We start from the raw sequence: 25,106 nt of genomic DNA on the forward strand, positions 1-25,106 counted from the left end.
TGGATGGAACCAGCTTTATTGTAATTCTAATCACTATACCAGGGCAATGAATTACTCTGATGTAAATATGATGTATTTTTACTACACTAGAAATAAAGTGACCTGTAGGAACCTTAGTAAAAAGAAGAATAAGAACAAATTAGAGAACATTTGAGGTGGCAATCCATACATAGAAACTTTGAACCAAAGAAAAACTTATTGGGATATCTGAGGACAAGGAAGATAATTCTGTATGCCAGCTAACCAGGAGAATAATCATCTCTAATCCCCCTCTCTGTGCACCTTGAGATGAGATGCCAGCCCAAGACTGAACAAATATTAAGAAGCCCAAGTAATTTACCGGACCTAAGCAAGAACACTGCCTTCTTTGGATATCTTGTTTTCTTGTGTACCTTGCTGCATACTCTGCTTTCAGCTAAAATTAATAAATCAGAGCAAAATGGAAAACCTTTTGACCAAACACAGAAAGTACATGAAATGCTGACATCAGTACTGCATGACTGGCTTGCTAGGGCTGTAATAAAATAGCACAGACTGGGTTACTTAAACAGCAAATACTTATTTCCTCTCAATTGTGGAGGCTGGAAGTCCAATATCCAGGTGCCAGCAGGGTTGGTATCCTCTGAGGACTCTCTCTTTGGTTTGCAGATGGCCACACTCTTGCTGTGTCTTCACATGGTCGGCCCACTGTGTACGTACACCCCTGGTGTCTTGGGGTGTGTTCAAATATCCTCTTCTTTTACTTCTTTCTTTAATTTTTTTTTGAGACAAGGTCTTATTCTGTCACCCAGGCTGGAGCACAGTGGCATGATCATAGCTCACTGCAACCTCAAACTCCTAGGTTCAAGCGATCCTCCCACCTCAGCCTCCCAAGTAGGTGGGACTATAAGCACGTGCCACCACACCTAAGTTTTTTTTTTTCTTTTTTGAGATGGAGTTTTGCTTTTGTTTCCCAGGCTGGAGTGCAATGGCATGATCTCCGCTCACTGCAACCTCCACCTCCCAGGTTCAAGTGATTCTCCTGCCTCAGCCTCCCAAGTAGCTGGGATTACAGGCGCCTGCTACCATGCCTGGCTAATTTTTGTATTTTTTAGTAGAGATGGAGTTCCACCATGTTGGCCAGGCTGGTCTTGAACTCCTGACCTCGTGATCCACCCAACCTCAGCCTCCCAAAGTGCTGGGATTACAGGCATGAGCCACATTACCTGCCTGAATTTCCTCACAGGACATCAGTCAGATTGAATTAAGGCTCCTAATGTCCTCATTTCAACTTAATTTCCTCTGATAAGGTTCTATCTCCAAATAGACTCCCATTCTGAAGTACTGTAGGTTATGGCTTCCACATGAATTTGAGGCAATACAGTTCAGCCCATAACAGGCACCTCATCCCTCAGCTGTCAGAAAATAAGAGCAGATGCTCATGCTCCCTCTGTTTTTCTGCAAAAGCATTCTCCAGTAGTCTCTGGCACATAGAAAAATGTTCACTAAACACTAATTGTATGAATGAATCAATGAGTAAATGAATGTGTGAATGGATTATATCATAAGTGTAATAGGTGACAGCCTACTGAAAAATTTTAGGGGCATTCCTTGTACAAAACTTACACAGAAATTTAAAAATTCAAGTTAGCTTTCTACAATGGTGGATGCCAACAAAACACATTTCCATGGAGAATATTTCATTTATATGTAGATCTTCTTCATCTTGCAAATTGACTTCTGAGGTACATGACAGTGAACGTCGTTCCAGCCCCATTCTTCTGAACGGAAATTTATTACCGCACAACGCTCATCAGGGTTATTGGGTTCACCTGAGTGCCAGAATCTGAAAGGCAGATAAAGGACAGTGGTGTTTTGAAACAGTGTTTTGGGGCTGGGCACGGTGGTTCATGCCTGTAATCCCAGCATTTTGGGAGGCCGAGGCGGGTGGATCACCTGAGGTCAGGAGTTCGAGACCAGCCTGACCAATATGGAGAAACCCCATCTCTACTAAAAGTACAAAAAAATTAACTAGGCGTGGTGGCACGTGCCTGTAATCCCAGCTACTAGGGAGGCTGAGGCAGGAGAATCGCTTGAACCCGGGAGGCAGAGGTTGCGGTGAGCCGAGATCGTGCCATTGCACTCCATCCTGGGTGACGAGAGTGAAACTCCATCTCAAAAAACAAGAAACAGTGTTTTGGAAAAAGTTAGAGGCTGGCTGCCCGGGTGCGGTGGCTCAAGCCTGTAATCCCAGTACTTTGGGAGGTCAAGACAGGCGGATCACGAGGTCAGGAGATTGAGACCATCCTGGCTAACACAGTGAAACCCCGTCTCTACTAAAAAATACAAAAAACTAGCTGGGCGAAGTGGCGGGCGCCTGTAGTCCCAGCTACTCGGGAGGCTGAGGCAGGAGAATGGCGTGAACCCGAGAGGCGGAGGTCACAGTGAGCTGAGATCCGGCCACTGCACTCCAGCCTGGGTGACAGCGTGAGACTCCTTGTCAAAAAAAAAAAAAAAAAAAGAGACTGGGAGAGAGCTAGCGTTAAACAGTGTGAAAGTCAAGGTCATGTATACCCAAACCACCTTCCCACTTCTGCTGCCACGTTTTGTAAAACCTCATGTTCAGGCAGTTTCCTCTCCACCTATATCTCTGGTATTTCCCCTGAAAACTGTTCCCACATGACCTAGTGGCCTGCCATCTTAATCAACTCGGCATACATTGAACACCCCCCGGCAGATATCCCAGAGGATTCCTTCATTTTGGCCATCCCTATGTCCAATTGCCATAGAACTTCCAACTCACAGAGTTAAATGATGCCAAGATTTTTTTCCCTAGTCCCAAGTATTAATCAGGTTCTATGCACTGCTTTTGGAGTCTGAGGAACTAGGGAAATTCCCTGGATCTGCTATTTAGTCTCTGTTATTTAGTGCAAGTAATTTAATTTCCCTGATTCTCAGTTCTTCTGTCTAAAAAAATGGGAACTAGAACAATGTCCCTACGTATTTGACATAATTGATATAAATGTCAAAAGTGGTAATCTGTACTAAAGTGCTTTAAAATTTGTAAAGAAATCATAAATGGCCAGGCATGGTGGCTCACGCCTATCATCTGAGCACTCTGGGAGGCCAAGGCAGGCGGATCACTTGAGGTCAGGAGTTCAAGACCAGCCTGGCCGATATGGTGAAATCCATCTCTGCCAAAATTACAAAAATTAGCCGGGCGTGGTGCCACATGCCTGGAATCCCAGCTACTCAGGAGGCTGAGGCAGGAGAATCACTTGAACCTGGGAGGCAGAGGTTGCAGTGAACCAATCACATCACTGCACTCTGGCCTGGGTGATGGAGTGAGAGTCTTGTCTTAAAAAAAAAAAAAAAAAAAAAAAAGCACAACCCTTGATGTCAAATAGACCTAGTTCTATACTCACGTGACATTTTTATCGTATGGTGTCTGGTCAACCCATTGCCAATGTCGCCAACCCTTTGGATCTGACAGCCCCAGAAAATAAGCAGAATTTATTTTCAGATTCTGAGTGATGAAATCCTGAGGGAAGAAAACGGAAGAGTCATAGTTGATAGAGCAGGAGCACCCTCATCTCGGACAAACACCGCCATTTTAAGTTCCAGCTCCCTTTCTTGCCTCATGCATTTCAAGGAAATCACTTCCCTTCTGACCACAAGCAGACAGAAAGAGCAGACAGTAAAACAGATAAGACAGCTCAGGCACAGAGGGAGGTGGGGGGAAAGTCTCTTGGGTAACTGCCAAGCTTCACCCTCATACAATGGGTCCCAATAAAACAGTGGGCCTTAATAAGCACATTCCTTTCCCTTCAGGTGCACTAAGATAGGAAAGCTAAAAGCAGACTGGGGGGATATGCCTGCAGCTGCAGAAAGATGTATGGGAACAGACACACGACTCTCCCTCCCAGATAAGCGCAACAAAGAGACACAGAAGCAGTCCCCCAAGCCTCTGATAAACTCTCCCACCCCGAATCCTTAAAAACTCTTTGTCTGGGCCGGGCACAGTGGCTCATGCGTGTAATCCCAGCACTTTGGGAGGCCTAGGCGGGCGGCCTACATCAGGAGGTCAGGAGATGTAGACCATCTTGGCTAACACTGCGAAACACTGTCTCTGCTTAAAAAAACAAAACAAACAAACAAAAAAATTGCGTGGTGGCGGGCGCCTGTAGTCCCAGCTACTCGGGAGGCTGAGGCAGGAGAATGGCGTGAACCCGGGAGGCGGAGCTTGCAGTGAGCCGAGATCTCGTCACTGCTCTCCAGCCTGGGCGACAGAGTGAGACTCTGCCTCAGATAAAAAAACAAAAAAACTCTTAGTCTGTAAGAGAATGTGCCCCTGACCTAACTCAGTCAGAGGCTCCTCTCAGGTTTATTTTCTTTAAAATAAACCTGTCTTGACTGGCAAGCCGCCTTTCATATTTCTTTCCTCTTTCTTTAATTCTTAAATAGCCTTTAGCGGGGACTCAAGTTGAACAGAGTTCTTATGGCCATAGGAAGAAAAGAAGAAAAGGAGATGACCCAGGAGTAGCCACAAAGGGCCCCTGCCCAGGAGCAGAGGCCTCTGGCTGAGCAGGGCTGGATCAAAGACATCACTTGTGGGCATGATGTTTGGCACGTACAGGAGCATGCTCTAGCCGTGGCCATCATAAATCCTCATGTCACACTTGCTTTCCTATTTCTTTGCTAAGTGACGGCATTCTTCAAGGCTCTGCATATTGTGAGGAAATTTCTCCCTTGCTCCTAATATAGTCTTCTTGTAAAGGGAGTTGAAGTAGTATATCTTTAGGTTTCTCTCTGCCCCCACCCCCTATTTATTTATTTATTTATTTGAGACAAGGTCTTACTGTCACCCAGGCTGGAGTGAAGTGACGTGATCTCAGCTCACTGCAGCCTCAACCTTTCAGGCTCAAGCAATCCTCCTACCTCAGCTTCCTGTAGCTGGGATTACAGGCATCCACCACCATGCCCCACTAAGTTTTGTATTTTTAGTAGAGACGGGGTTTCGGCCATGTTGCCCAGGCTGGTCTCGAACTCCCGGGCTAAAGCCACCCTCCTGCCTTGGCCTCCCAAACTGCTGGGATTACAGGCTTGATCCACCACACCCAGCCAGGAAAGGGTATTTTTATTTTAATTTTTGAGACAGAGTCTCATTCTGTTGCCCACATTGAAGTGCAGTGATGCAATCTCAGTTCACTACAACCTCCACCTCCTAGGTTCTCATGCCTCAGTCCCCCGAGTGGCTGGGATTACAGGTGCCCACCACCACACCTGGCTGATCTTTGTATTTTTAGTAGAGGCAGGGTTTTGTCATGTTGGCCAGGCTTGTCTTGGCCTCATGTGATCCACCAGGCTTGGCCTCCCAAAGTACTGGGATTACAGACGTGAGGCACCGAACCCAGCCCCCTATCAATTCTTGATTGTCAGCTTCTTGCAATTTAATTTTTTTTGCAAGTCCTCATAGTATTTCTTCTCTGTGAGGCAATTAATTGTTTCTAAGTATTTCTATATAACTGCATGTTATATAAATGGTCGATAACAATGCTGATATCAACACTGAATGTAGTGGGACTTCTACTTTACGTTCAATAATGGTGGACTAAGTAATTTGGACCAAACTTCTTGGCAAAATCAACTCCATAAGCTGGATGAAACATGAAAACCTTTAATGTCTCAAAAGGTCACAAAATAGTAAAAATTACCAGGTCAAGAAGCCAGAGAGAATGAAAAGCAAGGAAGATGTGCCTGGAAATCATGGCCCCTTCCTCTCTAGGGAAAGTTTGCTGATGCAGAAAAGGCAGTAGAAGGGCTGAATAGCACATTCCCCGCAACATCAGGATGCTAAAGTTTAAAAATTTAAAAGTTTTGTGTTGTGGTGGTTGATGCCTGTAATCCCAGCACTTTGGAAGGCTAAGGTGGGAAGATTGCTGAGGCCAGAAGTTTGAGACCAGCCTGGGCAATATAGTGAGACTTCATCTCTACCAAAAAATAATTAGGCCAGGTGCGGTGGCTCACACCTGTAATCCCAGCACTTTGGGAGGCCGAGGCAGGTGGATCACCTAAACTCAGGAGTTTGAGACCATGGGGAAATCCAGTGTCTACTAAAAATACAAAAATTAGCCAGACGAGGTGGTGGGCGCCTATAATCCCAGCTACTTGGGAGGCTGTCGCAGGAGAGTCACTTGCATCCAGGAGGCGGGGGTTGCAGAGAGCCAAGACTGCGCCACTGCACTCCAGCCTGGGCGATAAAGACTCCGTCTCAAAAGAAAAATAATAATAATAATAATAATAATAATAACTCTGGTCTGGGCACGGTGGCTCACACCTATAATCCCAGCACTTTGGGAGGCTGAGGCAGGTGGATCACTTGAGGCCAGGAGTTCGAGACCAGCCTGGACAACATGGTAAAACACTGTCACTACTAAAAATACAAAAGTTAGCCAGGCGTAGCGGTGCATGTCTATAATCCCAACTACTCGAGTGGCTGAGGCATGAGAATCACCCGAACCTGGGAAGTAGAAGCTGCAGTGAGCTGAGCTCATGCCATTGCACTCCAGCATGGGCGACAGAATGAGACTCTGTGTCCAAAAAATGCAAACCCACCCCCTGCCCAAAAATAAAAAACAACTTTGCATGCACACTCCAAATGCTTCAGGTCACTTTTTTTTTTCTTTTTTTGACAGAATCTTACTCTGTCACCCAGGCTGGAGTGCAGTGGCACGATCTCGGGTCACTGCAACCTCTGCCTTCCAGATTCAAGCAATTCTCCTGCCTTAATCACCTGAGTATCTGGGACTACAGACATGAGCCACCTCGCCAGGCCTCAAATAATGTTGTACAAATAAGAAAATATATTTTAACATAGGTTTTCAGATTATTTTGAATGTACATGAACGTATATGAGACATTGTTAGCGGTTTGTGTACTTCCTTCCCTCTCCACCATATCAATTTATCTATTCATTCTTTCATTGAACATTTAAGCAGTCTATTGTCTGCTCAGACTCTGTGCTAAGTGTGGCATAAGAAGTCAAAACAAATAAAAGTTTACAACATGGCTGGGGAGACAGGATGAACAGCACTTTTGAAAACTTTGTAGGGTTAGGCAAAAATTAGAGTCCAGAGCCAAGAAAGAGGTAAGGGTAAATAGGCAGTAAATCAGACCTCATATAGATTATGATCTGGCTTTGAATCATTTGGATATTGCAGAAATTTCAGGCCCTGAAATTGCCATAATGTACTGTAGGACTTGTGCCAAGGCATGTGGCAAAAAGCAAATGAAAATACTCTTTGGGGCCGGGCACGGTGGCTCAAGCCTGTAATCCCAGCACTTTGGGAGGCCGAGACGGGCGGATCACGAGGTCAGGAGATCAAGACCATCCTGGCTAACACAGTGAAACCCCATCTCTACTAAAAAATACAAAAAACTAGCCAGGCGAGGTGGCGGGCGCCTGTAGTCCCAGCTACTCGGGAGGCTGAGGCAGGAGAATGGTGTGAACCCGGGAGGCGGAGCTTGCAGTGAGCTGAGATCCGGCCACTGCACTCCAGCCTGGGCGACAGAGCGAGACTCCGTCTCAAAAAAAAAAAAAAAAGAAAGAAAATACTCTTTGGAAGTGAATAATATCTTAGGCTTCCAATTTTTGTTGTTGTTGTTGTTGTTGTTTTTGAGACAGAGTTTTGCTTTTTCGCCCAGGCTGGAGTGAAGTGGCATGATTTCGGCTCACGGCAACCTCCACCCCCTGGGTTCAAGCGATTCTCCTGCCTCAGCCTCCTGAGTAGCTGGGATTACAGGCATGCGCCACCATGCCCAGCTAATCTTTGTATTTTTAGTAGAGAGGGGGTTTCGCCATGTTGGCCAGGCTGGTCTCAAACTCCTGACCTCAGGTGATCCACCCGCCTCAGCCTCCCAAAGTGCTAGAATCACAAGCATGAGCCACCGTACCTGGCCTCCAATTATTTTTATAAATAATTTTTCAAGTACAACATCCACCACACAAGGATAATTTGAAACATACTATAGGCCAGACATGGTGTCTCAGGCCTATAATCCCAGCACTTTGGGAGACCAAGGCAGGTGGATCACTTGAGGCCTGGAGTTCGAGACTAGCCTGGACAACATGGTGTAACCCCATCTTTACTAAAAATACAAAAATTAGCCAGGAGTGGTGGCATGCACCTGTAATCCCAGCAGCTCAGGAGGCTGAGTCAAAGAATCACTTGAACCCAGAAGACAGAGGTGGCAGTGAGTTGAGATTGCGCCACTGCACTCCACTCTGGGGTGACAGAAAGAGACTTTGTCTCAAAAAAAATAAAAAAAGAAGATCTGGGCACAGTGGCTCATGCCTGTAATCCCAGCACTTTGGGAGGCCAAAGCAGGTGGATCACCTGAGGTAAGGAGTTCGAGAACAGCCTGGCCAACATGGCAAAATCTCATCTCTACTAAAAATACAAAAATTAGCTGGGCATGGTTGCGGGCACCTGTAATCCCAGCAATTCGGGAGGCTGAGACAGGAGAATCGCTTGAACCCAGGAAGTGGAGATTGCAGTGAGCAGAGATCTCACCACTGCACTCCAGCCTTCCAGCCTGTGTGATAGAACAAGACTCTGTCTCAAAGGAAAAAAAAAAAACTGGCCGGGCACCATGGCTCACGCCTGTAATCCCAGCACTTTGGGAGGCCATGGCGGGTGGATCACGAGGTCAGGAGTTCGAGAACAGCCTGGCCAATATGGTGAAACCCCATCTCTACTAAAAATACAAAAATTAGCTGGGCATGGTGGTGGTCGCCTGTAATCCCAGCTACTCGGGAGGCTGAGGCAGGAGAGTCGCTTGAACCCTGGAGGTGGAGGTTGCAGTGAGCCGAGATTGAGCCACTGCACCCCAGCCTGGTGACAGAGCAAGAGTCCATCTCAAAAAAAAAAAAAAAAAGGCCGGGCGCGGTGGCTCAAGCCTGTAATCCCAGCACTTTGGGAGGCTGAGACGGGCGGATCACGAGGTCAGGAGATCGAGACCATCCTGGCTAATACGGTGAAACCCCGTCTCTACTAAAAATACAAAAAACTAGCCGGGCGAGGTGGCGGCGCCTGTAGTCCCAGCTACTCGGGAGGCTGAGGCAGGAGAATGGCGTAAAGCCGGGAGGCGGAGCTTGCAGTGAGCTGAGATCCGGCCACTGCACTCCAGCCTGGGTGACAGAGCGAGACTCCGTCTCAAAAAAAAAAAAAAAAAAAAAAAAAAAAAAAAAAAAAAAAACCAGCAACAACAAAAAAAAAGCTTAGGCATTGAACATTATAAAGTTTGTCAGCATATTTGAAAGAGAAGCAAGATAAATTCTAGATTTGAAAAATACAATAACTGAATTTAGATGTTAATATATGGTTTTAATAGCAGGATTAGACATAGTTGAAAAAGATTAGTGAAGTGGGAGGGCCGGGCACGGTAGCTCACGCCTGTAATCCCAGTACTTTGGGAGGCCGAGGTGGGTGGATCACGAGGTCAGGAGATCAAGACCACCCTGACTAACACGGTGAAACCCCATCTCTACTAAAAATACAAAAAATTAGCTGGGCATGGTGGCAGGTTACTGTAGTCCCAGTTACTCGGGAGGCTGAGGCAGGAGAGTTAGTTGAACCCGGGAGATGGAGGTTGTAGAGAGCTGCAATCGTGCTGCACTCCAGCCTGGGCAACAGAGCGAGACTCCGTATCAAAAAAAGAAAAAAAGACTATCAGTTAAGAAAGGAAACAGATTAGCTGCCTGTTAGAACATACCTGCTCTTCCTTGGTGTTGATCACCACCAGATCAGCCCCCATCACAGAACAGTTATTTTGACTATTAGTCCAAGACTGCATCATGGTAGAAATAAAGTAGCAACTAGACTGAAATGACGTCCAAGGGGTTGGGCAGCAGCTCCAATCTTCCCAAAGGAGTATAGAAGAAGAAAAAATATTAACAGAGAATTCTCCTCACATAAAGTTATAAGCTTAGCTCGCTAAGGTTTAATTAGTTTTCATCTATGGATCTCCATGGATTTTCCAAAGCTGAACTCATTTACTGCTGTATTTACTAATCTCTAGAACATTTCACTCTATATTGGGACCAGCAAACTTCCTGCAAAGGGCCAGATAGTAAATATCTTAGGATTTGGGGGCCCTACGGTCTCTGTTGCAACTACTCAACTCTGCTACTGCAGTATGAAAGCAACCACTGGCAATATGTTACCAAAAACAAACAAACAAAAGAATATGGCAATAAAATGTCATTTACAAAAGTAGGCAGCTGGTTGAGTTTGGCCCATGCCTTAGTTTTCCAGGCCCGGCTTTAAAGCCACAAAAATTATTTTAATGACAAATACTTGCCGGGCGCAGTGGCTCACACCTGTAATCCCAGAACTTTGGGAGGCCAACGTGGGCAGATCACAAGGTCAGGAGATAGAGACCATCGTGGCTAACATGGTGAAACCCCGTCTCTACTAAAAATGCAAAAAAATAGCCGGGTGTGGTGGCGGGCGCCTGTAGTCCCAGCAACTTGGGAAGCTGAGGCAGGGGAATGGCGTTAACCCGGGGGGCGGAGCTTGCAGTGAGCGGAGAGCGCGCCACTGCTCTCCAGCCTTGGCAACAGGTTTTTGTTGTTTTTTTTTTGAGACGGTGTCTCGCTCTGTCACCCAGGCTGGAGTGCAGTGGCACGCTCTCCGCTCACTGCAAGCTCCGCCTCCAGGGTTCAGCCACAGCCACCTGAGTTGCTGGGACTACAGGCGCCCGCCACCACGCCCGGCTAATTTTTTTGCATTTTTTAGTAGAGACGGGGTTTCACCTGTTAGCCAAGATGGTCTCAATCTCCTGACCTCGTGATCCGCCCACCTCGGCCACCCAAAGTGCTGGGATTACAAGCGTGAGCCACCGCGCCCGACTAAGACAAATACTTTAACTTAAGGTTCTCATCATTTATTGGTGGTCATATATGAACCATGTCTACATCTTTAGCAAAAATAACTTTGACAATGTTATATTTGCCACTAATAATTGTAGATAAAAATATCATTTAGAGTTTAGCTTCTCATTTTAAAGAATGAGTCTAGAATAAGACAGATCTGGGTTGCAATCTCATTTTCTGTGCTGTAATTTTGGGAAAATTGTGTAACCACTCTATGCCTTAAATATTTTTCTTTTCATTTGCAAATGGGAATGTTTCTCACTCAGAATATTGAGAGGTTGAGGTGACATAATATATGCAAAACACTTAAGAGCAGTAAGTGCTGAAAAAGATCCGTCTCTCCTTCGAAGCACCAGTTTCCACTGTCAGCACAAAACGGATTATACAAATTCCCTCTAACAAACAGTGACAATGTAGAGCATGTCAAAATGTTTTTCTTTATATTTTGGCATACATTATACCAAAATAAATATTTAAAAATTATTTTTAGAGACAGGATCGTGCTTTGTCATCTAGGCTGGAGTGCATAATCATGGCTCACTGCAGCCTTGACCTGGGTTCAAGCGATCCTCCCACCTCAGCCTCCCAAGTAGCTGGGACCACAGGGGTGCACCACCTAATTTTTTTTGTATTAATCCAGCTAATTTTTTTTGTATTATTTGTAGAGACAGTGTCTTGCTTTGTTGCCCAGGCTGGTCCAGAACTCCTGGGATCAAGTGATCCACTGGCCTCAGCTGCCCTGAAGTGCTGAAATTACAGGCATGAGCCGCTGAGCCTGGCCTCCTATGGTAGTTTTGAGGAACAAGCTCTTGTCATCTTTTTACCCCGCACAGTTTTTCCCTGTAAGCAGAGAATGATTTCATTCTTGAAATAACAGTTTGATGCCCTTTGGGTCCATGTTTTCTTCCGGGAAAGGGATTAAGGCCATTGAAACATTTCTGATGTAGAACTTGTCTCTCTCTGGCTCGGCATACCAGGCTGTAGGCAGTCCCTGATTCTGGACACAGCTAACCAATTATCCCTCAGGAGGTGAGTAGGCCTGGACTAGGGAGCAACAGTTTGGCCTCACTCTAAGCCATATTTCATGATTCGGTTTTACCATCAATAAAGCTGATCATTTTATTTTTTATTTATTGTTATCTTTTTTTAGACAGGGTCTCACTTTGTCACCCAGGCTGGAGTGCAGCAGTGTAATCGCTTATTACTGCAGCCTCAACCTCCTGAGCTCAACTGATGCTCCCACTTCAGCCTCCAAAGTAGCTAGGGCTACAGGCACGTGTCAACATAGCTGGGTAATTTTTTTTTGAGATGGAGTTTCACTCTTGTTGCCCAGGCTGGAGTGCAATGAGACAATCTCAGCTCACCTCCACCTCCCGGGTTCAAGCAATTCTCCTGCCTCAGCCTCCCGAGTAGCTGGGATTACAAGCATGTGCCACAATGCCCAGCTAATTTTGTATTTTTGGTAGAGACGGGGTTTCTCCATGTTGGTCAGGCTGGTCTGGAACTCCCAACCTCAGGTGATCTGCCTGCCTTGGCCTCCCAAAGTGCTGGGATTACAGATGTGAGCCACCATGCCAGGCATAATTTTATTCTTATATTTATTTTTCAGTTAGTTCAGAACTGTATATATTTATATCCTGTGTATATTTATTTTTCAGTTAATTCAGAACTGTATAGGGAGAGGGATATATTTACTGTTGAACTTAGTGATTAATTGGATGTGGGGGTGAAGATGATAAGTAAAAAGAAACTGCTAAGAATGATTCTTGAGTTTTAAGCTTTAGTATTGATGGGAGCAGGAGAAAGTGAGACAGTTCTGAGGACCCTTGTTTGATACTTGAATTTTGAGGTGTTTTTTTTTTTTTTTTTTTTTTTTTTTTGAGATGGAGTCTCCCTTTGTCGCCCAGGCTGGAGTGCAGTGGCACGATCTCGGCTCACTGCAAGCTCCACTTCCCGGGTTCAGGCCATTCTCCTGCCTCAGCCTCCCGAGTACCTGGGACTACAGACGCCTGCAACCAAGCCCAGCTAATTTTTTGTATTTTTAGTACAGACAGGGTTTCACCATGTTAGCCAGGATGGTCTCAATCTCCTGACCTCGTGATCCGCCTGCCTCAGCCTCCCAAAGTGCTAGGATTACAGGCGTGAGCCACTGCGCCTGGCCTTTTTTTTTTTTTTTGAGACAGTTTCACTCTTGCTGCCCAGGCTGGAGTGCAATGGCATGATCTCAGCTCACCACAACCTCCACCTCCTGGGTCCAAGAGATTGTCCTGCCTCAGCCTCCCGAGTACCTGGAATTACAGGCATGCACCGCCACGCCCAGCTAATTTTTTTGTATTTTTAGTAGAGACAGGGTTTCTCCATGTTGGTCAGGCTAGTTTCGAACTCCCGACCTTAGGTGATCCACCCACCTCACCCTCCCAAAGTGCTGGGATTACAGGCATGAGCCACCGCGCCCGGCCTGTGGTGTCTATTTAAGACACTAAGTAGATAAAGAGTGCAGTAGGAAAAACCAGGCCTCAGGTGATAGTTTTAGTGCTGAAGATAATAAACCATCAGACTAGGAATTTGATTAATAGCAAGGGAAGTCTTATTGCTCATTGCAGAGTTGTACCTTCCATGTCCTTTCCTTCCATGACGCAGGTCAGGCTTGGATAATACTGTTGATACTCTTGTAACTTGGACAGCCGCTTGACAGTTTTGCTATACATAAGATTGTGACTCACTGGGAAAGAGAAAGCAGAGTTAGTTCTCATTCATTTTTTTTGTTTGTTTTTTTTTTGGAGACAGAGTCTCGTTCTGTCGCCCAGGCTGGAGTGCAGTGGTGTGATCTCAGCTCATTGCAAGCTCTGCCTCCTGGGTTCACGCCATTCTCCTGCCTCAGCCTCCCGAGTAGCTGGGACTACAGGCGCTCGCCACCACACCCCGCTAATTTTTTTTGTGTTTTTCTTAGAGACGGGGTTTCACCGTGTTAGCCAGGATAGTCTCGATCTCCTGACCTCGTGATCTGCCCGCCTCGGCCTCCCAAAGTGCTGGGATTACAGGCGTGAGCCACTGCGCCTGGCAGTTCTCTTTCTTTTAAGTGGAGCTATGTTGTGCTATACAACCTTATGCTGTGGCCAGGCACAGTGACTCACGCCTGTAATCCCAGCACTCTGGGAGGCCAAGGTGGGAGAATCACTTGAGGTCAGGAGTTCAAGACCAGCCTGGCCAACATGGTGAAACCCCATCTCCACCAAAAATATAAAAATATAAATATATTTTTATTTATATTTAAAAATAAAAAATAAAATTAGCCAGCTGGCCAGGCGCAGTGGCTCACGCCTATAATCCCAGTGCTTTGGGAGGCTGAGGCTGGTGGATCACTTGAGGTCAGGAGTTCGAGACCAGCCTGACCAACATGGTCTACTAAAACTACAAAAATTAACTGGATATGGTGGTGGGCACCTGTAATCTGAGTTACTTGGGAGGCTGAAGCAGGAGAATTGCTTGAACCCAGGAGGCGAAGTTGCAGAGAGCCGAGATCGTACCATTGCACTCCAGCCTGGGTGACAGAGCAAGACTCCATCTTAAAAAAAACAACTAGCCAGGCATGGTGGCAGGCACCTGTAATCCCAGCTGTTCAAGAGGCTGAGGCAGGAGAATCACTTGAATTCGGAAGGCACAGGTTTCAGTGAGCCAAGATCGTGCCATTGCACTCCAGCTTGGGCAACAAGAGTGAAACTCCATCTCAAAAAAACAAAACAAAACAAAACAAAAAATAACCTTCTGGCCGGACATAGTGGTTCACACCTGTAATCCCAGTACTTTGGGAGACCAAGGCAGGCAGGTCACCTGAGGTCAGGAGTTCAAGACCAGCCTGGTCAACATGGTGAAACCCTGTCTCTACTAAAAATATAAAAATTAGGTGGGCATGGTGGCACATGCCTGTAATCCCAGCTACAGGAGTCTGAGGCAGGAGAATCACTTGAACCTGGGAGGTGGAGGTTGCAGTGAGCAGAGGCTGTGCCATTGCACTCCAGCCTAGGCAACAGAGCGAGACTTTGTCTCAAAAAAAAAAAAAAGACCGGGTGCGGTGGCTCACCCTTGCAATCCCAGCAATTTCAGAGGCCAAGGCAGGCAGATCACGAGGTCAGCAGTTCGAGACCAGCCTGACTGACATGGTGAAACCCCGTCTCTACTAAAAATACAAAAATTAGCTGGGCATGGTGGTGCATGCCTGTAATCCCAGCTACTCAGGAGGCTGAGGCAGGAGAATTGCTTGAACCTGGGAGGCGAAGGTTGCAGTGAGTCAAGATCACGCCTCTGCATTCCAGCCTAGCAACAGAACGAGACTCCATCTCAAAATTAGTAATAATAGGCCAGGCATGGTGGCTCATGCCTGCAATCCCAGTACTTTGGGAGACTGAGGCGGGCGGATCACGAGGTCAGGAGATCGAGACTATCCTGGTTAACACGGTGAAACCCCATCTCTACTAAAAATACAAAAAATTAGCCGGGTGTGGTGGCAGGCACATGTGGTCCCAGCTACTTGGGAGGCTGAGGCAGGAGAATAGCATGAACCCGGGAGGCAGAGCTTGCAGTGAGCCAAGATTGAGCCAGTGCACTCCAGCCTGGGTGATAGAGCGAGACTCTGTCTCAAAAAAATAATAATAATAATAATAATAAATAATGGGCCAGGAGTGGTGGCTCACACTTGTAATCCCAGCACTTTGGGAGGCCGAGGCAGGCGGATCACAAAGTCAGGGGATCGAGACCATCCTGGCTAACATGATGAAACCCCGTCTCTACTAAAAATACAAAAAAGTAGCTGGGTGTGGTGGCGGGTGCCTGTAGTCCCAGCTTCTCGGAGGCTGAGGCGAGAGAATGGCATGAACCTGGGAGGCTGAGCTTGCAGTGAGCTGAGATTGAGCCACTGCACTCCAGCCTGGGTGACAGAGCGAGACTCCATCTCAAAAAATAAAAATAAAAATAATAAATAATAATAAAATATAGCCTTATGCTCTTACAAAGTCTGCAATGCCTCTCTCATCCCATTTCAAGCCATACTGCTCTTTTCTCATGCTTCTTTCTCTGCAGGCCCAGTAAAAAAATATGTCCTTAACCCTTTCTTATATTAATTTATCTTGTTTGTTTATAAGTTTGCATGTGTATATATCTTGGTCTTCCCCTACTATAACATACAGTCTAGTGAAGGAATTTCATTGTATTGACGCTATATACCCAGCACCTAGAAAAGTGGCCTGCTCACGGTAGGTGTTCAGTAAGCATTTGTTGATTACTAGGTAACAGCATCTAATTCTATTAATCTTGAAATACCACAGGTCTTTTGGTTTTTCTAAAGTTTTCTGATGGCTGTAACTATAAGTAAACCATTTGGGTCAAATTAAACATAAGGTAAAACCTAACCTTTTGGAGACATTTAGACATCTTTCACTAAAAATGGCCTCTTTTGTTCACTGGCATGCACATAGAGCAAGATCTGACTTTTCACTTATCCTCATTTAATTCTTTATTAATGTATTTTATCATTCTGATTTTGAGACTAAACCTAGTCAAACTCTTCTGTTTTCTCTTAATTTATGTCTGTAAGTTCTTGCATGTCTTCTTTCCTCTCAAATAATTAAATAACCATCTTGTATTAGTCCGTTTTTGCATTGCTATAAAGGAATACCTGAGACTTGGTAATTTATAAAGAAAAGACATTTTACCGGCTCACAGTTCTGCAGACTGTACAGTAAGCATGGTGCCAGCATCTGCTCACCTTCTGGTGAGGCCTCAGGAAGCTTTCAGTCATAGTGGAAGGCAAAGCGGGACCCGGCATATCACATGGCAAGAGAGGGTGCAAGAGAGAGTGAGGGGGAGGTGCAGATCTCACCCAAACTCAGAGCAAGAACTCACTCATTCCTCTGAGGAGGGCACCAAGCCATTCATGACGGTTTCACCTGCATGACTCAAAACCTCCTGCCAGGCCCCACCTCCAACATCGGGGATTTCAAATTTCAAGGGATAGTTGTCCCTTCCAAATTTCAAATTTTCAACATTAGACCTGGAAGGGACAACTATCCGCACCATATCACATCTTTAAGCCCTTTTGTCTCTTGCCCTTTGTTACAAAAAGCAAAGCAAAGTTTAACCTTAGTAATAATTCTGCTTCTTAGGGTTACATTGAAAACTGTGAGATGTATTTACAACTAGAAAGAAACTGAAGACTGTATCATCAACACATTTTTACTTGACATAGGAAGTCATCGTATTCAGTAACTTCCTCATAGATGTTTCATTTCTGTTTCTAATCATATTAGATAATAGAGCACATGTTGATACCCAAATAGTAAACAAGAGAGTTGGGAAATTTCTCAGGTGTCACAAAAATATAAAACTTGGCAAAGGGAGTAGTAATTAAATAATAGTTTACTTTGTTTATTCTTCCATTGTATCACTGTATAAACTTTTTTTTTTCTTTTGAGACAGGGTCTCTCTGTCACCCAGGTTGGAGTACAGTGGTAAGACTGTGGCTCACTGCAGCCTCAATTTCCTGGGCTCAAGCAATCCTCCTGCCTCAACCTCCTGAGTAGCTGGGACCACAGGCACATGCCACCAAGCCAAGTTATATTTTTTATTTTTTATACAGACAGGGTCTCACTCTGTTGCCCAGGCTGGTCTTGAACTCCTGTCCTCAAGCATTCCTCCCACCTCAGCCTCCCAAAGTGCTGGGATTACAGGTGTGAGCCACTGCCTGGCCATATGAACAATTTTTCCTGTCATATTGGGAAGAATCTCACGTGAAGATTAAAACCCCACAGTAATACAATTACAGTGTCATAGAAAGAATAATAGTTACGTTCCCAAGACAGACTTTTTTTTTAAAACAAAGGAGCAGATCAACTAGATGGTACCTACCATCAGCACTCCCATCAAAGTGGAGTTATTGTTATAGAATGAATTGCGTCCTCCCCAAGCTCCTATGTGGAAGCCCTAAGCTCCAATTTGTGGTATTTGAAGATAGAGCCTTTGGGAGGAAATCAGGTTTAGATGAGGTGATGAGGGGGGTTCTCATGATGAGATGAGCACTCTTATAAGAAGAAACCATGAAGAGCTGGCACTCCCTCCATCTTGTGAGGACACAGCAGGAGGGCATCACCTGGAAGCCAGGAAGAGAGACCTCACCAGACACAACCATCCTAGCATCCTCATGTCAGACTTCCAGCCTCCAGAACCATCAGAAAATAAATTTCTGGTTTTTAACTCACTCAGTCTATGGGTTTTTTTGTTTCTGTTTGTTTTTTTGTTTTTGTTTTGTTTTGTTTTGAGACAGAGTCTCACTCTGTCACCCAGGCTGGAGTGCAATGGCGTGATCTCAGCTCACTGCAACCTCTGCCTCCTGGGTTCAAGTGAGTCTCCTATCTCAGCCTCCCAAGTATCTGGGATTACAGGCGTGAGCCACTATGCCCAGCTAATTTTTGTATTTTTAGTAGAGACAGGGTTTTACCGTATGGTCCAAGCTGGTCTTGAACTCCTGACCTCAGGTGATCTGCTTGTCTTGGCCTCCCGAAGTGCTGGGATTATAGGCATGAGCTACCATGCCTGGCCCAGTCTATGGTATTTTGTTATGGCAGCCCAAGCTGACCAAGACAGTTATGATCACATTTGGAAAATGCAACTAAAACCAGGCAAAGAAACCTAGAAGCACAGACAATTATCCAAAATAATGAATAATAGTAATAACTTATTTTATGAAAAACGTGGCCTTCTCGGTTAGGGTTGCCATTTTATGTCTAGAAAGGGGAACCTGTTTCTTCAGGAAATCTATAGAATGTGACTAGGAAAAGGACCAAGAGATGACTGCACTCCAGCCAAGAACTTACCCACAGAATTCACAGTGAAACAGACACAGAGGAGCAAGATGGATACGACTGCCACAGACCAGACCTTCAACTGGAACCACCAGACTCCTTTCTCTGTCAGATCAGCAAGACAAATGCATAGTCATAATCTCCACTGCCGAAGACCCAGGAAGCCAGAGTCCCAAAAATCTTAGAACAACAAAATCAGGCTATGATCAAAACTAATTAAGACACAAAAAATGTGAAAGCAAGAAGAGATTACAGAAATTACAGAGATGACAGAACAAATGACCAGTTAGTACCCTGGAACCCAAGACAAATCCAGGCCAAACTCATTCAGAGTAAGCTGTACTTTCCAGTTCCCTACTCTCTTTACCTTTGAATCGCACAGCCTTGGCCTCAAACTTTCAGGCTTAAGTGGTCCTCCTGCCTCAGTCGCTGGGACTTTAGGCATGTGCTTGCACGCCTGACCAAATTCATTTTCCTTTAAGACCTTCTAGGCCCGAGTTGTTTTTCTTTTTTTCTTTCATCTTTTCCTGATCCAAGTATCTTGGGTCCATACCTATTTCCACACTGAAATTATTATTATGTGTGAAAAGCTGTCTATTTCTTCTTCCAAAGTCACCCCTATCACCTCAATGCCTGTTTCCCACTCTATCCTGCTGTTACTACCTTCCCTAGAACTGAGAAGATGAATGCTCACCTCGGTCTTGAGGCTCTTCTTCAGGCACCATTGTGTGTGCACACCCTTTGGACTTCCTCTATCAGGAGGTGCAGAAGCTCTTGTATCACTTTCCCTAACCATGTGACTTTGGGGGTCTGCTTCTTTCAAACAAGCCAAGCCCTTAGATCCTTCTTCGCCTACTCTTGCAAAGGAAGAGATGTGACTTAGGAGACTTTCGGCAGTGAGCTAAAGCTTTCAATTTAAAACATACATCATGTTCAGAAATAAGGAAACACAAACAAGGAAATTGAGAAATACGTCAAAAACAGTTCATGGCTGCAGGTCTAATTTTTTTTTTAGACAGGGTCTCACTCTGCCACCCAGGCTGGAGTGCAGTGGTGCAATCTCGGCTTACTGCAACCTCTGCTTTATGGGTTCAAGCAATTCTCCTGCCTCAGCCTCCCGAGCAGCTGGGACTACAGGCATGCGCCACCATGCCCAGCTAATTTTTGTATTTTTAGTAGAGAAGGGATTTCACCATATTGGCCAGGTTGGTCTCGAACTCCTGACCTCCTGCCGTTGCACTTCAGCCTGGGCAACAAGAGCAAGACTCCATCTCCAAAAAAAAAAAAAAAAAAAAAAAAAAAAAAAGCCTCTTCCTTTTGTAAATTACCCAGTCTCAGATGTCTTTATCAGCAGTGTGAAAATGGACTAATACAGCCTCCCAAAGTCCTGGGTTACATTGTGAACCCACCACCTGCCCGGCCACTGCTGAGTAATCTTAATTAGAGAAAATCCATTACAGCCTGTGCTACTCAAATGGAGACGTTTGGTTGAAGGATGGTTACAACTACTGGTGAAATAGACACTGAGAAATAAATAACCTAGGTGTTCCAGAATCTTCCCAGAGTTCAAGTGAGATTTAATTGTAGAGTAGTGAGAAAAAAGTTTTGAGTTAGCAGCCGTCCTTTGAGCTATTTTAGGACCCAGACCAATGAGATCCTTTCTAAGCTGTATACTTGCTGAAACAACTTAAAAGTCCAGTTTGGTCTCTTGTCTACCTCCCATTTACAGTTCCCCAAACATCCCTCTGCCCCTGCCTCAGGGGTTCTGCCTGTTGCATTCCTCTGTCTTGGATTAAAATGTAGAGTAGGAGGGTATTCTTTTGAATATACAATGCTAAGAAGAGAGGAGCAAAGGCAAAAATGAGAAAAATAATTTAAAATAGAACAAATTATAAAAGCAGAAAGAGGCCGGGCGCGGTGGCTCAAGCCTGTAATCCCAGCACTTTGGGAGGCCGAGACGGGCGGATCACGAGGTCAGGAGATAGAGACCATCCTGGCTAACACGGTGAAACCCCATCTCTACTAAATACAAAAAACTAGCCGGGCGTGGTGGCGGGCGCCTGTAGTCCCAGCTACTCGGGAGGCTGAGGCAGGAGAATGGCGTAAACCCGGGAGGCAGAGCTTGCAGTGAGCTGAGATCTGGCCACTGCACTCCAGCCCGGGCGACAGAGCGAGACTCCGTCTCAAAATAAATAAATAAATAAATAAATAAATAAAATAAAAGCAGAAAGAATGATAAATCATTTTCTCAAAATAAAAGCAGAATTGCATGTAGGCCCAGGTCAGGTGCGCACATTCCAGCAGAATGCTATGAGTATGACCAGAGTATTGCAAAAGCTGCAGCTAAAGAGGACAAATCTAGATAAGAATTGGTAGACAGTTTACTGACTTCCTCTTCTCCTGGTTAGTGAGGGAGGGAGTCCCACGCTAGGGTTATGGGATGGCTGAACACACAACACTCGACACTGGACAGATAAGACTGACAGCAGTTTAGCTGCATGTACTCACGGCCTGAGGCAGGAGGGCACCACGCACCCTGCAGGGTCAGATGGAGATTGCTCTTGGGAGAAGGGTGACTGTGGGAGGCAGGATCTGCTGTAACAAGAGGGTGAGGTGGCCCCTTGGTTCCTGAGGGAGGATGGGATTGGCTTCTTTAAAGAATTTTGTGACTGGGCGTAGTGGCTGGCGCCTATAATCTCAGCACTTTGGGAGGCTGAGGTGAGCAGATTGCTTCAGGCCAGGAGCTCACGACCAGCCTGGCCAACATAGTGAAACCCCATCTCTACTTAAAATACAAAAAATTAGCCAAGCATGGTGGCGCACGTCTGTAATTTCAGCTACTCAGGAGGCTAAGGCATGAGAATCGCTGGAATCTGGGAGGCAGAGATTGCAGTGAGCCATGATCACACCACTGCACTCCAGCCTGGGTGACAGAGTGAGACTCTGTCTCAACAACAAAAAAAAAAAAGAAAGAAAGAAAAAAAAGATTTTGTGGGCCTTCAAGGAAGTGAAATCTATTAGCTTGAGGACCAGGTGGAGTGCAGCTGGCTCAGCTGAGATGGAAACTGACTGAGTGGGAAACACACACTGTTTTTTTTGTTTTTTTGAGATGGAGTCTCGCTCTGGTCACCCAGGCTGGAGTGCAGTGGCAAAATCTTGGCTCACTGCAAGCTCCGCCTCCTGGGTTCAAGTGATTCTCCTTCCTCAGCCTCCTAAGTAACTGGGATTACAGGCATGCGCCACCATGACTGGCTAATTTTGTATTTTTAATAAAGACGGGGTTTCACCATGTTGGTCAGACTGGTCTTGAACTCCCAACCTCAGGTGATCCGCCTGCCTCAGCCTCCCAAAGTGCTGGGATTACAGGCGTGAGCCACTGCGCCCGGCCATTTTGTTTTGTTTTGTTTTTGTTTTTGAGACAGGGTATCAGTCTGTTGCCCAGGCTGAAGTGCAGTGGCATGACCTTCACTCACTGTGGCCTTGACTTCCTGGGCTCTAGTGATCCTCCCACCTCAGCCTCTCGAGTAACTGGGACTATAGGTACACGTCACTACACTTGGGTATCTTTTAAATTTTTTGTAGAGACAGGGTCTCGCTATGTTATTTCCCAGGCTGATCTCAAACACCTGGGCTCAGGTGAGCCTCCCGCTTTGGTCTCCCAAAGTGCTGGGATTACAGTGTAGACCAGTGTGCCTGGCCAGTGATGCTCTTTTAACATGAGTACCCAGTGTTTGGAATCAGCACATGACATCAGTTAGGTTTTGCTGTATAATCAATTAACTTTTTTTTTTTTTTTTTTTTTTTTTTGAGACGGAGTCTTGCTCTGTAGCCCGGGCTGGACTGCAGTGGCCGGATCTCAGCTCACTGCAAGCTTCGCCTCCCGGGTTTATGCCATTCTCCTGCCTCAGCCTCCCGAGTAGCTGGGACTACAGGCGCCCGCCACCTCGCCCGGCTAGTTTTTTGTATTTTTAGTAGAGACAGGGTTTCACCGTGTTAGCCAGGATAGTCTCGATCTCCTGACCTCGTGATCCGCCCGTCTCGGCCTCCCAAAGTGCTGGGATTACAGGCTTGAGCCACCGCGCCCGGCCAATCAATTAACTTAAAACATAAAATACACAGCTATTCAATTAGTTCATAGTTCCGAGAGTCAGCAATTTGGGCGAAACTCCACTGGATGATTCTGGTTTGGATAACATCGGTTCCATCTCAGCTGAGCGTACTCTGCAATAAGCTGGTGGGCTGGCTGGGGCTGGCTGATTCACATCTGTCTTTGGTCTGTCATCCTCTACTGGATTAGCCTGGATTTACGTACATTGTGGCAGGAGGATTCCAAGAGTATTAAAAAAACAAGCCCTATTGCGTACATGCTTTTAAAAACCTGTGTGCCAGGAAATTACCAAATCATTCCGATTATAACATTAAAAGACAACCAGTCTCTTCCACTTAAAACTTATTATTGGCTGGGCACAGTGGTTCACGCCTGTAATCCCAGCACTTTGTGGGGCAAAGGCGGGAGAATTACTTGAGGCCTGGGCAACATAGTAAGTTCTTCTCTCTACAAAAAAAATACAAAAATTAGCCAGGCATGGTAGCATGCACCTGTAGTCCCAACTACTCGAAGGGCTGAGGTGGGAGGATCACCTGAGCCTGGGAGGTCAGGGCTGCAGTGAGCTATGAACAAGCCACTGTGCTCCAGCCTGAGTGACAGTGAGACCCTATCTCTAAAATAAAATAATAACCAAAATGTAAAAGGAAAAGAAACCTCCTAAATATATTAGCATTTATGCCTTTAGAAAAACAGATTCTATGTGAATATTATTATAATTGCAATATATTATCAAGCAAAGAAACCAGTGGGAGGCCGAGCACGGTGGTTCACACCTGTAATCCCAGCACTTTGGGAGGCTGAGGCAGATGGATCACCTGAGGTCAGGAGTTTAAGACCAGGCTGCCCAACATGGTGAAACCCCATCTCTATTAAAAATACAAAAATTAGCTTAGTGTGGTGGCAGGAGCCTGTAATCCCAGCTACTCAGGAGGCTGAAGCAAGAGAATCACCGGAACCCAGGAGGCAGAGGTTGCAATGAGCCGAGATTGCACCACTGCACTCCAGCCTGGGTGACAGAGCGAGACTCCATCTCAAAAGAAAGATGGAAAGAAAGAAACTAATGAGAAAAGCAGTCTTTAGGGTTTAAGATTCTATTTTATAGCTAGCCAGGTGGAGGTTTGGAGGGGAGATTGGGCTTGCATAAGAGGAAGTTAGTGGTCAGACCATGCAGGGTGAAGTTAGAGTTCGGAACTTATCCAATAGCAGAAAGAGCCATTAAAGGCACTAAAGCAATGTGGTGAAAAGATCAGATTATATTTTATTTATTTATTTATTTATTTTGAGACAGAGTCAACAGAGGAAGACTTCATCTCAGAAAAAAAAAAAAAAAAGTCCAACTTTGAATGTATTGTTTGCAGAGAATGAATTGGCAAAAGAGACAAATAAGGATATCCAGAGAAATAGGAGGAAAAGTGAGTTCAGGCTATTATTATTATTATTATTATTATTTTCTGAGATGGAGTCTCACTGTGTCACCCAGGCTGAAGTGCAGTGGCGTGATCTCGGCTCACTGCAACCTCCACCTACCGGGTTCAAGTGATTCTCCCACCTCAGTCTACCCAGTAGCTGGGACTACAGGCACACACCACCACGCCTAGTTAATTTTTGTATCTTTAGTAGAGATGAGGTTTTGCCATGTTGGCCAGGCTGGTCTCGAACTCCTGACCTCAGGTGATCTGCCCACTTCGGCCTCCCAAAGTGCTGGGATTACAGGCGTGAGCCACCGTGCCTGGCCCATTCAGGTTACTATAAGAGAATACTATAAACTGGGTGGCCAATATCAGCTGCAATTCCTTTCTCACAGTTTTGGAGGCTGGAAAGTTCAAGATCAGGGCACCGGCAGATTTGGTGTCTGGCGAAGGCCCGCTTTCTGGTTTACGTATGGCTTCTTCTTGCTGTGTCCTCACATGGTGGAGGGGATGAGCTAGCTTTCTGGGGTCTTTTATTAAAAGGGCACTAATTTCACTCATTTGGTTGAACCCTCATGACCTAATCACCTCCCAAAGGCCCCACCTGCAATGCTATCACCTTGAAGGTTAGGATTTCAACAGACGGATTTTGGGGAGACACAAACATTCAGACCATAACACCAAGTGTCAAGAAAGCCAAGAGCAAAACTGAAGTCTTACACTGATAAAAATATCAAATATGGTAATATTTTTCAGCACGTAAATTTTGCTTTTCACTTCTATGGTTGCATTAAATAAATCAGCATGTTGTTGTGTTCATA

General features: G+C 45.6%; 1 protein-coding gene across 1 annotated transcript; it reads right to left on the minus strand.

Moving 5' to 3' along the window:
* Positions 1-19,631, minus strand: CLEC4C (C-type lectin domain family 4 member C). The gene is made up of 6 exons (XM_037988328.2): positions 19,463-19,631; positions 18,781-18,873; positions 13,527-13,637; positions 9,754-9,899; positions 3,405-3,520; positions 1-1,825 (listed from the first exon to the last, which is right to left on the minus strand). Exons 1-6 carry the CDS (start codon positions 19,491-19,493, stop codon positions 1,684-1,686), a joined length of 639 nt encoding a protein of 212 aa, XP_037844256.2. The 5' UTR covers positions 19,494-19,631; the 3' UTR covers positions 1-1,683.
* Between the last annotated feature and the right edge of the window lie 5,475 nt (positions 19,632-25,106).

This window comes from Chlorocebus sabaeus, chromosome 11 (assembly GCF_047675955.1).
Source record: "Chlorocebus sabaeus isolate Y175 chromosome 11, mChlSab1.0.hap1, whole genome shotgun sequence".
NCBI lineage: Eukaryota > Metazoa > Chordata > Mammalia > Primates > Cercopithecidae > Chlorocebus > Chlorocebus sabaeus.

Bases quoted from the DNA above. Each gene is read 5' to 3' on its own strand.
- CLEC4C (XM_037988328.2), bottom strand. From the start codon at position 19,493: ATGGTGCCTGAAGAAGAGCCTCAAGACCGAG. The intron at 18,874-19,462 runs GTGAGCATTCAT...CTGATCTGACAG, and splicing joins AGAAGAGCCTCAAGACCGAG to AGAAAGGAGTCTGGTGGTTC. The intron at 9,900-13,526 runs GTACAACTCTGC...TCCTTTGGGAAG, and splicing joins GGAAGGAAAGGACATGGAAG to ATTGGAGCTGCTGCCCAACC.